At 37.5% G+C, this 14,785-nt stretch overlaps 1 protein-coding gene across 2 annotated transcripts in view; it reads left to right on the top strand.

Moving 5' to 3' along the window:
• The first annotated feature begins 8,379 nt into the window (after positions 1 to 8,379).
• RNGTT (RNA guanylyltransferase and 5'-phosphatase) overlaps positions 8,380 to 14,785 on the top strand; it is a 320,433-nt gene continuing 314,027 nt past the window's right edge. Inside the window, exons 1-2 of one of the 2 annotated variants that reach the window (XM_051997381.1) lie at positions 8,380 to 10,106; positions 13,023 to 13,132. In XM_051997381.1, the coding sequence (XP_051853341.1) occupies positions 10,043 to 10,106; positions 13,023 to 13,132 (174 nt within the window). In that variant the 5' untranslated portion in view covers positions 8,380 to 10,042. The remainder of the gene's footprint in view (positions 10,107 to 13,022; positions 13,133 to 14,785) is intronic. The other variant, XM_051997380.1, reaches the window with a different exon arrangement.

Below are 14,785 nucleotides of genomic sequence, written 5' to 3'. Positions count from 1 at the left end.
TCTACACATAGACAGCACAGGCCACAGGGTCTTTTCACTGGAAGCAGCAGTGGGATTTAGCAGCCCTGGGGGTGTCTGAACAACCTTTTAAGAATCATATTGCTCATCTCCTGGTGTGAGAAAGGGGTTAGAAAAGGTGATCTAAAAACTGTCTGCTTATTGAACCATGGCTTGATTTCTGTGGCATGTGGGGATACCACAGAAAGACACAAAAATGTATAAAAACTTCTGCAAAGGTGATTCCACTTACCATCAGTATATGGAATAATACATGCTTATAGATAACAAAATTTAGGAGATCTGAAAGATGAATAGCTCTTAACAGGAGAGAACTCAGTAAGTATTGCGTTCAAATAGTAGCCCCTCAGTGAAACAAGTTTGGCAAATGAAGGCCAGCTTACTGAAGTCGGAGCTAGATACATGATTTTTTGGAGTAGCCACAGTGAAGAAGAATGCTGTGAAGCTGGTGGAGGTTTGCAAACAAAACTAATCTAGTCAACAAGCTTATAAGCCTACAAAAAGAATGAACGACAGGCTCATGACAATATGATTGCTATTTGCAGGAAAATGCATCACCACTATCACCACCACTAGTATTTAAGCTCCCACCATGATGAACTCTGATAAGGTCAAAGAAAAAAAAAATTATGAAGACCTGGATACCCTCATCATCAATGTGCCAAAAGAGGACAAGCTTATAATTTTGAGTGACTTTATTGCTAGTGCCTTAGGCTCAGACTACCAGACACGGCAGGGAATTCTTGGAAGGAATGGAGTAGGAAAGAGCAACAGCAGTAGTCACTTATTACTCCCGACTTGCAAATCTCATGCCTTTCTCATCAGGTGCAATAAAACTTTGGGATACTTCCTTGTAGCAAACATTGGCATTTCCTAGATTGTGTGATTGTAAGGAGAAAAGAAAGGATATTTCAGAATGAGAAAAGCAATGTGTATACAGGGTAATCATAGAGTTATCTTCTCTAAGCTAAATATTCACATTCAACAAAAGCAGTGGCCCTAAGGCAAAATGATTACCAGAAGAATTCATGTCAACAGATTAGAGCAAGCAGGAACAGTTGCTAATTTGGAGGGAAAGCTGAGCTATATACAGTTGCTAACAGTAGAGCAGAAAAGGAATAGGCAGATTTCAGAAGTTTGGTGTGCAACGCTACATTTCCTCATCTGGGTCAGAACACTTGCAAACATCAAGAATGGTTTCACAAAAATGGAAAATTCAGGAGCTGCTAAATGAAAAATGAGAACTTCACAGGATGTACTCTCAGGTTAATTCATTCATCTCTAAGAAGGTAACATTTAATTCCATGAAAAGTAAAGTTCAAGTGAAGCTTAGAGAGATGGAAGATTCTTGGCTCAATAAGAAGACAGATGAAATTAGTTTTATGCTATTAGTAACAATTCAAAGCATTTTTATGATGCATTGAAGACTATTTACAAGCCAAAGATCTATGATGTATTTCAACTACTCAGTGTTGGTAAATGTACATCCATTAGGGATAAGGACATGATCCTAGAGATGGATTGAATACTTCCATAGTATTCTCGACAGACCATCATCAATCAGTGCTGAAGGCAGTGACTATTTACCTCAGGTTGAGATCATTCCTTCCCTAACTGAAGTTCCACTAAAGAAGAGATTGTGAATGCCATTGGGTTTCTGTCAAGTGGGAAAGCATCTGGTGCTGATTCTCTTCAGATGAGATTAAAGAGGGGATGGTAGTGCCCATTGTTCACACAAAAGCTGGCAGAAATTTTCTGGGTTACATGCCAAGAAGAGGTTATCTCCCAGAAATTCAAGGGTGCCTTTATTGTCCTGGAACAGTCACAGGATGAGGGTGGAGGGGAGTTTCTTTCTTAGTCATTGCTGGCAAGATTCTTGCCAGAGTTCTCCTTAACAGAATGATCTTTCACCTGGTAGATGGTCATCTATCTGACAGCCAGTGTGTCTTCAGAAAGGACTGAGGAACAGCCCATATGGTGTTTGCTGATGACTGCACTCAATGCAACCTCTGAAGCTGAGATGCAGCAAAGTTTTGATTCTTTGTTGCTTATGCTACTTTTCGCCCAACACTAAGAAAACGCAGTGCTCCAGCAGTCAGAAGCATACCACCTAAATGTGGAACTACATCAAATGTAGAAGTTTTGACTATCATGGATAAATTCACTTATCTTGGCAGTATATTTTCCAGAGATGTACACATTGATAATGAGGTTGATACATGTATTACCAGAGCTAACTCAGTGTTTGGGAGGCTCAGAGGGGTGTGGGAAAAAAAGGGTTATTACACCAATTATCAAAATAAAGGTCTATGCCTGTGCATGCCAGGAAACCAAATTGCTTCCATTTCAATTGTCTTAGAAAGATTCTGAAGATCACCTGGCAGGATGAGATACCAGGCAGTGAGGTCCTTTCTTGAACTAAATTGTCAATATTCAAACTCTGTTGCAGAGAGTGCAACTCCAATGGACTGACCACATTGTTTGAATGCCAAATGTATGCTTGTCAGAAAAAGATTATTTAATGTTAAACATACACAGGGCAAATACTCACAAAGTAGTCAGAAAAGACGAAACTCAAAATTTCTCTTAAGAATTTTAGAATTGATTGCATGATTTTTGTTTTTCTTCCCGGGTTATTTTTACCTTCTGAATCCAATTCTTCCTGTGCAATAAGAGAACCGTTCACTTCTGCACACATATATTGTATCTAGGATATACTGTGACATATTTAACATGTATAGGACTGCTTGCCATTTTGGGGAGAGGGTGGAGGGAGGGAGGGGAAAAGTCGGAACAGAAGTGAGTGCATGGGATACTATTGTAAAAAATTACCCAGGCATGGGTTCTGTCAATAAAAAGCTATAATTATTTAAAAAAAAAAAAAAAAGGAAGTAGAGGAAGATGAACTGGAAAAAAAAAAAGAATTGATTGCATGACATGGGAGACACTGGCACGGAACTGCCCAGCATGGCATGTTCTTATCAAAGAAGGTGCTCTATGAGCAAAGCAAAATTAAAATAACGTAAAAGAAATGTGAGATACAAAAATGTAGAGAATCCATCCTAAATATTCATATGAACTATTTGTGTCTGATCTGTGGTAGAGCATTCTAAATTCATATTAATCTAATTAGCCATAGTTGAACATAACATAATTTGATTCTAACATAGTGATGTCATTTTGACTCTCTTTGAGAGCAAAGGGCAACAACAAACCAAACAGCCAGACTAGGTAAAATGGGCTCAATTAAAAGTTGTTCGTTTTGTTGTTCAGTTGTGTCTGACTCTTCATTGATTCTTTTTGGGATTTTGTTGACAAAGATACTAGAGTAGTTTGCTATTTCCTTCTCCAGTTCACTGTACAGATGAGTAAACTGAAGCAAACTGGGTTAACTTGCCCAGGGTCACACAATTGGTAAGTGTCTGAACCTAGATTTGAACTAAGGAAGATGAGTCTTTCTGAGTCCAGGACCAGGACTCTACTTATTGTACCAGCTAGATATTCACTTCACCAACTTCCTTTTTCGATGCTTAGGCTGAGATGAAGCTGCTGGATTAATCTATAGCTAGACTGAATCTTACTTTGATATTCAGGCCTATGTATCTTCACAGGAGTAAGTTCATAAACTCTGGTTTTGGATCATTCACAAAATTATCTGGTTTAGTTCATCTCCTACCAAAAAACTGTACCATTCATTCAGTCACATAGTGACATGTATGTGGAGTAAAGAGACTAAGGTCTCTCTCCCCAGTTTGAGGTTTACAATATTTTTTCCTTTATCCCTACAGGAAAGAGAAAACATTTCTTGTTAAATAAAACATTATTTATTTATTTACTTGTAGTTAATTAAGAGACATTTCCTCATTGTGTAGTAACTGGACAGGAAACCCTCATAGAATAGCAGCATTTATTCTGAATCAGGACAGGGCCACTCCATTGTGTACCATTACTCCCTTTCAGAAGTATGTTCACAACCATTTCCAATGGTTACAGGTCTACTTACTTTGGGGACTAGCCTGGTGGCACATGTAGACATATGGAGTCTCTGTGCATACAAAAATAAAGCAATTACACTTGATAGTTTCCAAGGTCCCTTCCAGTTCAAGATTCATGATCCTATGACTAAACCTATGATACTGGATTTTGTGAGAAAGAAGGGTTAGAGGGAACGGAGTTTGCTTTCTTCTTATCTCCTGCAGCAATAGAGACTTACATCACAAACATGTATCTTCAAGAGACATGCTTAGCTAAGCTGTCCCTTGGCTATCTTTTGCCTCTGTCTACTGGTTATCTTCCTTAAACATATCAGTGATTATTGATCCCAAGGATGGACATTTTTAGCCTTCATGGCTATCTCCTGGATACAAGAATTCTTGAATTGGGTGCTAGCAAGTCAAGTAACGTGACAGTGAAATATTCATTTAGTAGTGCCAAAAATGATCTGTGTGTGTGTGTGTGTGTGTGTGTGTGTATAAGCAATGTAAATAATGAGACATTTGACGTGTTTTCTTTATTTCTTTTTGTGCTCTTAGGTCTTTTGCATCTTAGGCATTAATACCTTTACTAGAAAGAACTCTGTTTTTACATTTTGTGGAGACCTGTACAGGAATCATACTTAAACTTTATTTCAACGATTTTCATATAATTTTACTTTGGAGACGTGTCAGAGCCAGAGAAAGAAACTTCAATTCTCTCCTTGTTCTCTTCCTCACTTCCCTTAGTCCATGAATACTAGTTCATGAAAGTCCAGAGATCCTTTTTTTACTTGGAAAAGCTGGACTGTGGATGATACTTGTATTTTGTCTTTGGATTCTCTGAATACTGACCAGTGATTAGTGACCTGACAATGGACATTTTTAAGCATTGATTACCAATGATTTATTAATTGCTAAGACCAGTGGAATTTTCTCAGTTTTCATCTTTCTTTACCTCTCTATAGCTTTTGATGGTGCTATTTTTCTTTCCATATATCCTCCATGATACATTTTTCTCTTCTATTGGCTTTCTTGATCCTATTGTCTCTTGTTTTTTCTCTTACCTATATGAATACTTCTCAGTTTCCTTTTTAGTGTCCTCCTTCTTCCGTTCATTTATTATAGGTGGTTCCCAAGGGTCTATTCTGGGCCCTCATATCTTTTTTTTAATATGTTCTCTCTCCTTGTGATCTTATCTGTTTCCATGATTCTAATTATCTCTAGGTAGATGGCTTCGAAATTTCCATATTTACCTCTTACCTCTCTACTGAGCCCAACCTGGATCTTCATCTAAGTGTCCCATTAGGATTTATTTTCTTCTTTTTAAAAAAATATATTTATTTATTTAAAACTTAAATACAAAATAGAAAAAGACAGAAAAAATGTCATGTGCCTAGCAAAACATAGAAGATTCAAAATATGTAACAATTAATTTCCATTTCAAGAAAGCATATTACTTTAGTCTTCCTCTCCCCCACATATACATTATCTATATTTATATTTATATGCAAATACACCTACATAATACATACACAAAATATATATACACATACACACACATAACAGCTAAAACAATATTAATATGGCTTGACATAATGTAGATTTCTGTTGATTGAATCTGTTTGACTTTGAGATCAATGATTACTACCCCTACTTTTTTTTTCCGCTAATAAATTATTTTGCTGATCATTATTATTTTGTTTGTGCATATCTCTTATTTCCTATCCCTGCAATTCTTCTACTTTGCTTCTATCCTTAAACTTGCCTTGCTATTATTTAACCTCCCTGCTATCCACTACCACCCCTTGGATCCTTCCCTTATATTCTCCATCTCATTAGCATTTCAAAATCAATATGCCCAAACCAATTAAATATTTTTCCCTTTCACCCACCTCCTCCAAACTCTCCCCTTTCTCTAGATGGCATTTTCATGTTAGCAACTATTTCTGTTTCTTCACCTATCACATCCTATTAGTTGCCTTATCTTGTTAATTCCTTCTCTGAGCATCCAGTTTCTACTTCTACTCATACTATAACCACATTATTTAAGGGACTCCTTATCAACACCTCTTTCCAGGACTATGGTCATTGCCTCTTAATTGGGTTTCTATCTCAAGTTACTCCTCTCTTCAATCCATCTTCTACACAGTTGCCAAAATGACATTCTTAAAGCATGGACCAGATTACTCTGTTTCTAAGCTTCAGCGGCTCCCTATTACCTCAGGGTCAAAGACAAATTCCTCTATTTAAAGTTTAAAAGTCTCCACAGTTGGGCTGCAACTTACCTTTCTAGATTTGTTATAGATTATTGCTTTTCATGCACTTTGTTCCAGATAAATTGGCCATATTTGTGTTTGGTTGTGAGCAACATCCTATTTCCTATTTCTGTGCTTTTGCATGAGCTATATTTCATGCCTGGAATGTATCCCCTCAATTCTAATATTTAGAATCTGCAGTTGCCTTCCAAATTTAGCTCAAATAACACCTAAAAAAGAGTCTTGTTCTGATATTTCCTCCTATATAATCCTTCCCACCAATAATTTTGTATTTAACATATGTATTTTGTACTTACTTATATATGCTATTTCTCCTAATAAAATGTAAATATATGTATATGTACATCCTTACATGTATAAGGAAGTTCCTTAATTTGCATGTCATGGTATCACCTCCTTGATGTCATGGTCCTCTTAAAGAACAAAGGACATAACAACAACAAAGGTAGGAACTACTTTGTTTTCCTTTGCATCCTCTATTCCTAGCATAATGTCTGGCATGGTATAGTCCCTTAGTAGAAGTTCGTTGATTGCTGAGTGAACCATGAATCTATCAGTCTTCCTTACTGAGGTTATCAGTGGATTGTTGTTAAGGATTTTCTTTCATATGATTATTTCAAATTTATTGTGGTACAAGATGAAGGAACTCACTCAAAGTTCAACTTCTTTGTCCTTTTCTGTCATAAAGGTATGTATGCAGAGTACAGTGTATAGAGAACATACTCTTTTTAGCTCATCTAGGTCGCTCAGATAAAAAGTCAAATAACATTAACAATAGTCTAGTCAGAAGAGCTTTGAATTTGAAGTTAGAGTATAAGGTGCTGAATCCTGCCTTTACATTTACTACATTTGCTTGGACAACTCCTTTTACTTCTCACTTTCTTCAGCTTATTTATCAATAAAATGGGGGAGCAAACTAGACATCCTCTAAGTTTCTTTCCAGTGCTCTAGCCTAAGATGATAATAGTGAGATCAACCATGGAACTTAAAATTTTCTATGTTAATTGTTATTCCCATGATGTTCATATCAAAAAAATACTTTGGATTGTTGGCTACACAAATTTTTGTGACTGCTAACTCGTGAGGGAGAAAATATCTGAAGGAGGCACTTAAGAATTTTAGGTATGCTCAAATGAATTTTAAATTGCTTTTGAGGAGACTTCTTGAAGCTAGCATTGTAAAGGAAGAAGTTAAAGCTCCATGAGCAAAGATATTGGCAATTCATTCCTCTTTCCTATAACATGAGTCCATTTATTTTCAGTTGGAATATTTTAAAATAGTTGGTACAAAAAGTTAGATTTTTTTTTTTTTTTAATATATACATGGTTTATAGGGTATACAATGAAACAGCCAGCAGGCCCAGAGGAAGAAGTTATTCTTTGATCACCCATTCTCATACCTACCTGGTCTCCCTACCAGAACAGGTAAATATTTATAATGACTATTTTTTAACTATATACTTGATGTATGGTTGAGATTCTGCTTCCTTTCCTTATTCCTCCATTTAGAAGTTTTACTTCTCAATGTGCTGGGACACATCTCTCTTGCAGACTTCAGTTTTTCCAGGTAAAAGGGATCCCTTGATTGTCTGCAATTTAACAAAATGGAGGGGGGTGGTTCAGAGGTCTCCATCCTTATACTGACTTGTCTCAGAGTGAGAAGGCTAAAAGAACAAAAAATCATGACTATGACATCGTGAAAGGCAGAATTGAAAGACAGACTTCTCTAGGAAAAGAATGTAGAAGATTCTGCATATTGTGTTCCAAGAAGCCTTTGGCATCTTTCCAGGTAGACCAGGTTAGGATCTAGGTTGAATTATTGCTGCTATAGTTGTTGCTTCATTTGCAAGTTCTCTCTTCTAAGGACAAAGGGTCAAGAAGGAGTTGTTTATAATCTGCTAGCCTGCTCTAGAGAATGTATACATTTTCTGGGCACATGAAAAGTATCTTCAGCTTCAGGTTCAAGTCCTTCTCCAGCTCCTCTTGGGTTGTCTACTAGACCTGCCCTTGGGGAGCAGCTCATCCTAGAGTACCAAGTCCCACTCAGAGGCAGATTCCTGAACCTAAAAAGTTCTTTTTTCACAGTTGATGTGGTTCTAGTGGTAGAGAATTGAGATGTAAGAATCCCCTCTGATCAGTGCAAAGGTTCGACCTGAAAGAATTCACTAACCCAAAAGTCTGAATGACAAAAGGGATTTTTATTGGTGCTGAGAAACCAGCTTTTCTAGGAAGATAGACTCCTCAGTGGCAAGGTCCTGTCAAAGAAACAACAAAGGTTATCAGTGAGAAGAGGGTATCTTCACAAAAGGCAAGAGTCTTGGCCACCCCCAAAGATCAGTAGAGGATGATTTGACCAAGATCTCCAGTTGAATGACGCTGCTTAACTTGGAAAAGGCTTATCTGGGAATCCCAGACTTTTAGGAGTCTGAGAAGCCGAATCTAGTTTCAGGGTTCACTTCCGTCAAAGTGACTTGCAAAGGCTGAACAAATCAAATCAAGATTCATACCTATAACTTTTACCTCAAAAATAACCAACCTTCCCTCCATTTAGCACTTTGGTTCGGGCATCAATTCTTTTCTAGCTCTCTGTTAAGCATTCAAAGTCTTTCATAACTTAGCTTCCTCTATCTTTTCAAGTTTTACTCCCCAAATCAGTGATTCTGGCTGTTCTAGAAACAAGACATCTCTTGGCACTGGATGTTCTCCAAGACTGGAATGCTCTCCTTGCTCTACTCTGACTACTGACCTCTCTAAAATCCCACTGTTTTGAGAAAGGCCTTCTTTAATCCGGTTTAATTTAGATGTTTTACTTCTTCTTTCCTGTTTATTCCAGATATAGTTTACTTTGTATATATCTGTTAGCATTTTGTCTCCCCCTTTAGATAATAAGTTCCTTCAGGGCAAAGACAGCTCTTTGCAATAGTTAGCCGTTGTGTTGATTAGATTATCGATTTGACAGATTTGCTAGCTTTCCCTCCTAAGAATATCCGAAAGGCAAGGTTTGTCTTAGGGTCTGACCCACTGAAGGAGTTTAACAAATATTGGCTAATTCAATCCAGAACCTAGGACTTCATTCCTTTCCATTTTCTTTTAAGAACCAGATGCACGTGGCCGATAGAGCAAGGAGGGAAAGGGGAGGAGGAGGAGAGATAAGGGAAAGGGAAGAATGGGAGGAGGGTGGGAAGAATGGGAGGAGGGTGGGAAGAAGAAAGAACTAGAGGGGGACGGAATCGGAGCTGCAACAGGAGGAGTAAGAACGTTCTTAAATGAAGCTCAGATTCGGCCTCCGCCTTCGCCGCCCCTTTCCCGCCCTGAGGACTCCAGACCCACCCCTCAATGCTCATTTCTCTCCGCCCTCACGCCCACCCAATCCTTGTCTTTAACTCTTCCTTCTCCAGTGCAGTTCGACTTTCCTTTCTGACCTCGGAAAGGAAAGCCAGCTGGCCGGAAGGGGACGGAGGAAAGGGGGCGGGGCGGAGGGTCGGCGGAAGTTGCGATGCATTGTGGTTGCGCCGGCTGTTGTGGAGTGCTGTCTGAATGAAAGTGGCGCCGGGAAGCGACTGGACGTTGGGCTAAGGGGGCAGTGCGTTGGCGGCAGCAGCTCTCAGAGCAGCAGCCTTCTCACTAGTGGCGGCGAGTAGCGTTTGGGACCTGCCGCTCTCCCCTCTCACGTGTGGGGTGGAGAGGCTGTTCAGGGCGAAGGGTCCGACGGGGGCTCAGCTCCGGGCCCGGGGGGTGCAGCGGCCCCGGCCGCCCTGCCGCCGTGTCCGGGGCCATGGCGCACAACAAGATCCCGCCGCGTTGGCTGCACTGCCCGCGCCGAGGCCAGCCCGTGGCAGGTAACGAACGTGCCGCCCCTGCAGGGGGGCGCGGGCGGCCGGGGAGGGTCCTTGTTCGGGCTGCCGGGGTTGATGGTATGCCTTTTTCAGCTCTTTGGCTTGGTAGGTTTCCGGGCTATGTCACCGGTGGGAACTTGGGCGGTCCGAGTGCATGGCTTCTGTCTCTGAGTGCCCTGGACGGATGATGGGGGTGATTTTTACTTGTATTGTATCTATATTTATTTTGTGAAGTAGACGAATTCTTGCACTTTAGCTTCCCACCCCACCACTCCTGAAGCCGTTTAAGAGCTTCTGCTAAACAGGAGTCCTTAAGTCCCTTGGAACTTGGCCCAGTCTGTCACGCATTCTTCCCTCCTTCCCCCATTGTATATACTCTTTCCTTTCTGGATTTTCGTATCCCTGCACTTTCTGGCACATATCTAGTTCCAGAGATGGGATTTGAACCCAGATCTTTCTTAGTCTGTAGCTCTGCACTTTATCCACAACAACTCTGTCATTTCCCTAACCCTCTACCATCCTCCTCTCCCTTCTCTTCTTAGAACACTCCCATTACAGAGTTGTCAGGCAGAATGCATCAACATGTCAGTCACATCAATCTTACAGAAACCGTAAGCCTCAGTCTGCATCTAGTTTGCCACCTCATCGTTAAGATATAGGAGTCATGCATGCTGTATTATCAGTCCTCTAGTCTTCATTAATTACTGTGGTATAGAGTCTTTTGTGTCTTTTTACTTTATATTATTGGGATCATAGTGTAATTTATTCTACTGATTTGGGCTACTTTGCTCTGAATCAGAACTTGCAAAAAAGTCTTGCCAGATTTTTCTGAATTTTTCATCTGTTTAATATCTTAAGGCACTGTAAATACTCCATTTGATTCATATACCACACTTCAACTATAACCATGAACACCTGTTTTATTTTTCATTCTTTGCTTTAAAAAAAAAAAAAAAAGGGCTGCTATAAACCATGTCTGTGTATGAGATCTTTTCCTTTGGCATTCTTGGGAGTTAATGTCAAGTAGTATCACTGGATTAAAGGATTTGTTCAGTTTACTGGTATTTTTAAAAGTATAATTTCTAATTCTGTTCCAGAATGGGCCAGTGCACTGTTTCGCCATCAGTTCGTTAAACATTTCATGACAGCCTTCTGAAATTAGTATTTTCTTTTATCTTTTACTCTGAAGGATGGAGCAACGATTATTTTATATATATAGTATCCCTGAGTAGCACAAATTCTGTTATATACTATATACTTGTATACATGTTGGTAGAAAGTAAGTAGAGTGTAAAATGATAGATACTGTTTCATTTATTGTCTGCATTGCTAAGGCTTAGCATGATGCCTTGCTGTAAAGGATACCTAATGAGTTTGTTGATTGAATGGAATCTAAAGATTAGAGAGAACCAGTGTTTCATACTTAATATTTGCATTGAAAATTCAAATCAATGAGCATTTATTAAGCACATCTTCTGTGGGCCAGTCACTGTATAAAACCCTGGGGATACAAAGGAAGAGAAAAGAATTAAGAATTTATATAACTCATACTATACATGGGCATTGTGGTAAGCGTTTTACAAATGCTATCTTATTTTAATGCTAATTTATTGATTATGTAAACATTCAAAGATGGCTTTTTTTATTTCATTTTGCTATTTAAAAAACCCTCTTTACTGATTTCTTTTGATTTTGTATTAAATTACCCTCTGAATATATCCTTGCTTTCTTCCCTGTGAGTAAACCATTCTTTATAAGGACTTTCTTTTCTTTCTTTCTTTCTTTCTTTCTTTCTTTCTTTTTTTTTTTTTGATTATGGCTTTTAACTAGTCTAATAAATTTTCTTTCTTTCTTTTTTTTAATAACTTTTTATTGATAGAACCCATGCCAGGGTAATTTTTTACAGCATTATTCCTTGCATTCACTTCTGTTCCGATTTTTCCCCTCCCTCCCTCCACCCTGTGCCCCAGATGGCAAGCAGGTTGAATAGGTTACAGTATATTCTAGATACAATATATGTGTGCAGAACTGAACAGTTTTCTTGTTGCATAGGGAGAATTGAATTCAGAAGGTATAAATAATCCGGGAAGAAAAACAAAAATGCAAGCAGTTTATATTCATTTCCCAGTGTTCTTTCTTTGGGTGTAGCTGCTTCTGTTCATCTTTGATCAATTGAAACTGAATTAGCTCTCTTTATTGAAGAGATCCACTTCCATCAGAATACATCCTCAAACAGTATCATTGTTGAGGTATATAATGATCTCCTGGTTCTGCTCATTTCACTTAGCATCAGTTCATATAAGTCTCGCCAGTCCTCTCTGTATTCATCCCGATGCTCTAACAACAACTTTCTAATAAGAAGGTGGGGGAAGAAGGGTATATGGTAGTGGAATTAAAGCTGTTCAGAAAAACCAACCAGCATATCAATCATATCTAAAAACAAATGCAATATTCCACATTCTTAGTCTCTCCTATAGTGGAGAGAAGTTTGTTTTCTCAACTTTTTTTCTGGGATCAAGTTTGATTATTGTAATGATGTAGAATTCAGTTTTGTTTTATTAGTATTATTTATATTCTAAAAGAAACATTATTTAGGGTGAAAAATTTTGTTTACAAGTACCTTTTACTTTGTCTTGTAGAGTAATGACATCGATTTAGATACAGATAAGGATCCTGGTTAAATGTATATTGACTTAGAAAACCACCTATCAACACTGTTAATGTTCTGTTGTATTTTTATTTATTATGTTAAATTATTTCTAATTTTTAATCTATTTCAGCTGTATTAGGAGAATTATGGGCCACATGTGACAGTATTTGAAACCTATTTTAGAAGACATTGAAAGACTACTAAGCCAATTTGGAGTCTTAATGTTTAATTAATAAATATTTATTAAGCATCTATTTTACTTTGTTTAGGGAAATTCTTACCTCTGAAGACTATGTTAGGACCAAGATATGATAGCCAAGTTGCTGAAGAGAATCGCTTCCATCCTAGTATGCTCTCTAACTATCTGAAGAGCCTAAAGGTAAAAGAAAAATTTTGATATAAATATAGGTAACAGTTTGTTGCCCTTCTCTATTTATATTAGTTTTAAGAATGGAATAAACTTTATTGATATATTTTTTTTTTTATCTACACTGATTTTGAAATAACTCTAATATCCTTTACTTAAGTAAGGGCTACTTAAATAGGGGCTGAGGCTAGGATTTTATTTGTATACAGAACTGGCTGAGGTAATTTCCTTTAGTGAGAGGTCAGGGTCTTTTGTTCAGTTTACACTTTTATTGCTTGGGTGAGTGAGAGGTTGAGTGACTTATTCTGCTTCACATAGCCCAGCCAATATATGTCAGAGACAGGATTAGAAACCAGTTTATCTTGGTTTCAAGGCCAGCTTTCTTGCCCCTGTTTCACACTGCTTATCTTGTATAATTGACTAGATTCAATTTACACTTAAAGATATTTTAAAATTATGTGTCTCACAGGGGTTATCTGCAGCTCTTATCTAGCTAGAGTTGGGATCTTTTGCTTTTTGTACCCAATTTATGAGGCAGCTATGTGGAATAGTAGAGAAAGTATTTAGACTTGGAGTTAGGAAGACCTGAGTATGAATCATACCTTAGACTAGCTGTGTGACCCTGAGTAAGTCACTTAACGTCTCTAGCTCCAGTTTCTTCATCTATAAAATAGGAATACTAATAGCACTTATCTTATAGGGTTGTAGTATAGTGAGATCACATGTAAAATATTTTGCCAATGGATTTAACGGATTACATGCATGATAGTTATATCACTTCAATTGCTATCATAATTCCTATTGATTGTGTTATAAAAGGGATAAGTCTTAAATTAACTCTACAAATATTTATTCAGTGTATTATTTATTACTAAGTGCATTTATTTGTTAATTGCATTTTATATACAAAGTAATTCCCAAAAGAAGAGAGAAGTGGAATATTTTTTATCAATTTTTATTATTTGAGATATTTTAGCTAAGAATGGTGGCTGACCTTATGTGTTTGTAAGTATATTGTGAAAAATGGTTAGAAAGTATGGTAGGAAAATAAATTTTTTTTCATATTAATCCCCAGCTTTGTCATGTCTGACACCACAATGAAATTTATTTATTTAATTGCTTAGTTTCGATTAAATTTTAAAAAATAATCATTCCTGTTTTTTAAGACTATTAACTAAAGGTTTATTCTATTCCAAAAAAGTATAATCATAATTAGGCATATTTACTGGAGAAAGAAAATATCCATGGTTTTTTCTTTGATAGTGAGTGACTAGATTGCTCTTAATAACCAGATGCTGGTAGTATTATTTAATTCCTTGTTAATTCCACTCTTATAGGTTGTTTAAATGCTGGGATAAGTGATAAATACATTAAAAAATGGTGGTGTTATTCTTTTTTGATCCTAAATGTACCCAGCAGCTAATCAGCTGTGTCTTACCTATCCATGTTTTCTGCTTAGGCTCTCAGCCTTCTGCTCCTTAGAGTAGTAAAATAACATGGTAAGCATGGATTTTTTTTCCAGATATAAGTCTGAGATTTGTGTTTTCATTTATAGGTATAGTTGTTCAGCTATGTCTGATTTTTCAAAACCTCATTGACCATAGCATACCAATTCTGTCCATAGGCTTTTCTTGTTAAAGATACTAAGGTGGTTTGCTATTTCCT

Source organism: Antechinus flavipes, chromosome 4 (assembly GCF_016432865.1).
Source record: "Antechinus flavipes isolate AdamAnt ecotype Samford, QLD, Australia chromosome 4, AdamAnt_v2, whole genome shotgun sequence".
Classification (NCBI taxonomy): domain Eukaryota; kingdom Metazoa; phylum Chordata; class Mammalia; order Dasyuromorphia; family Dasyuridae; genus Antechinus; species Antechinus flavipes.
This window is presented reverse-complemented; position numbering and strand designations above follow the sequence as displayed.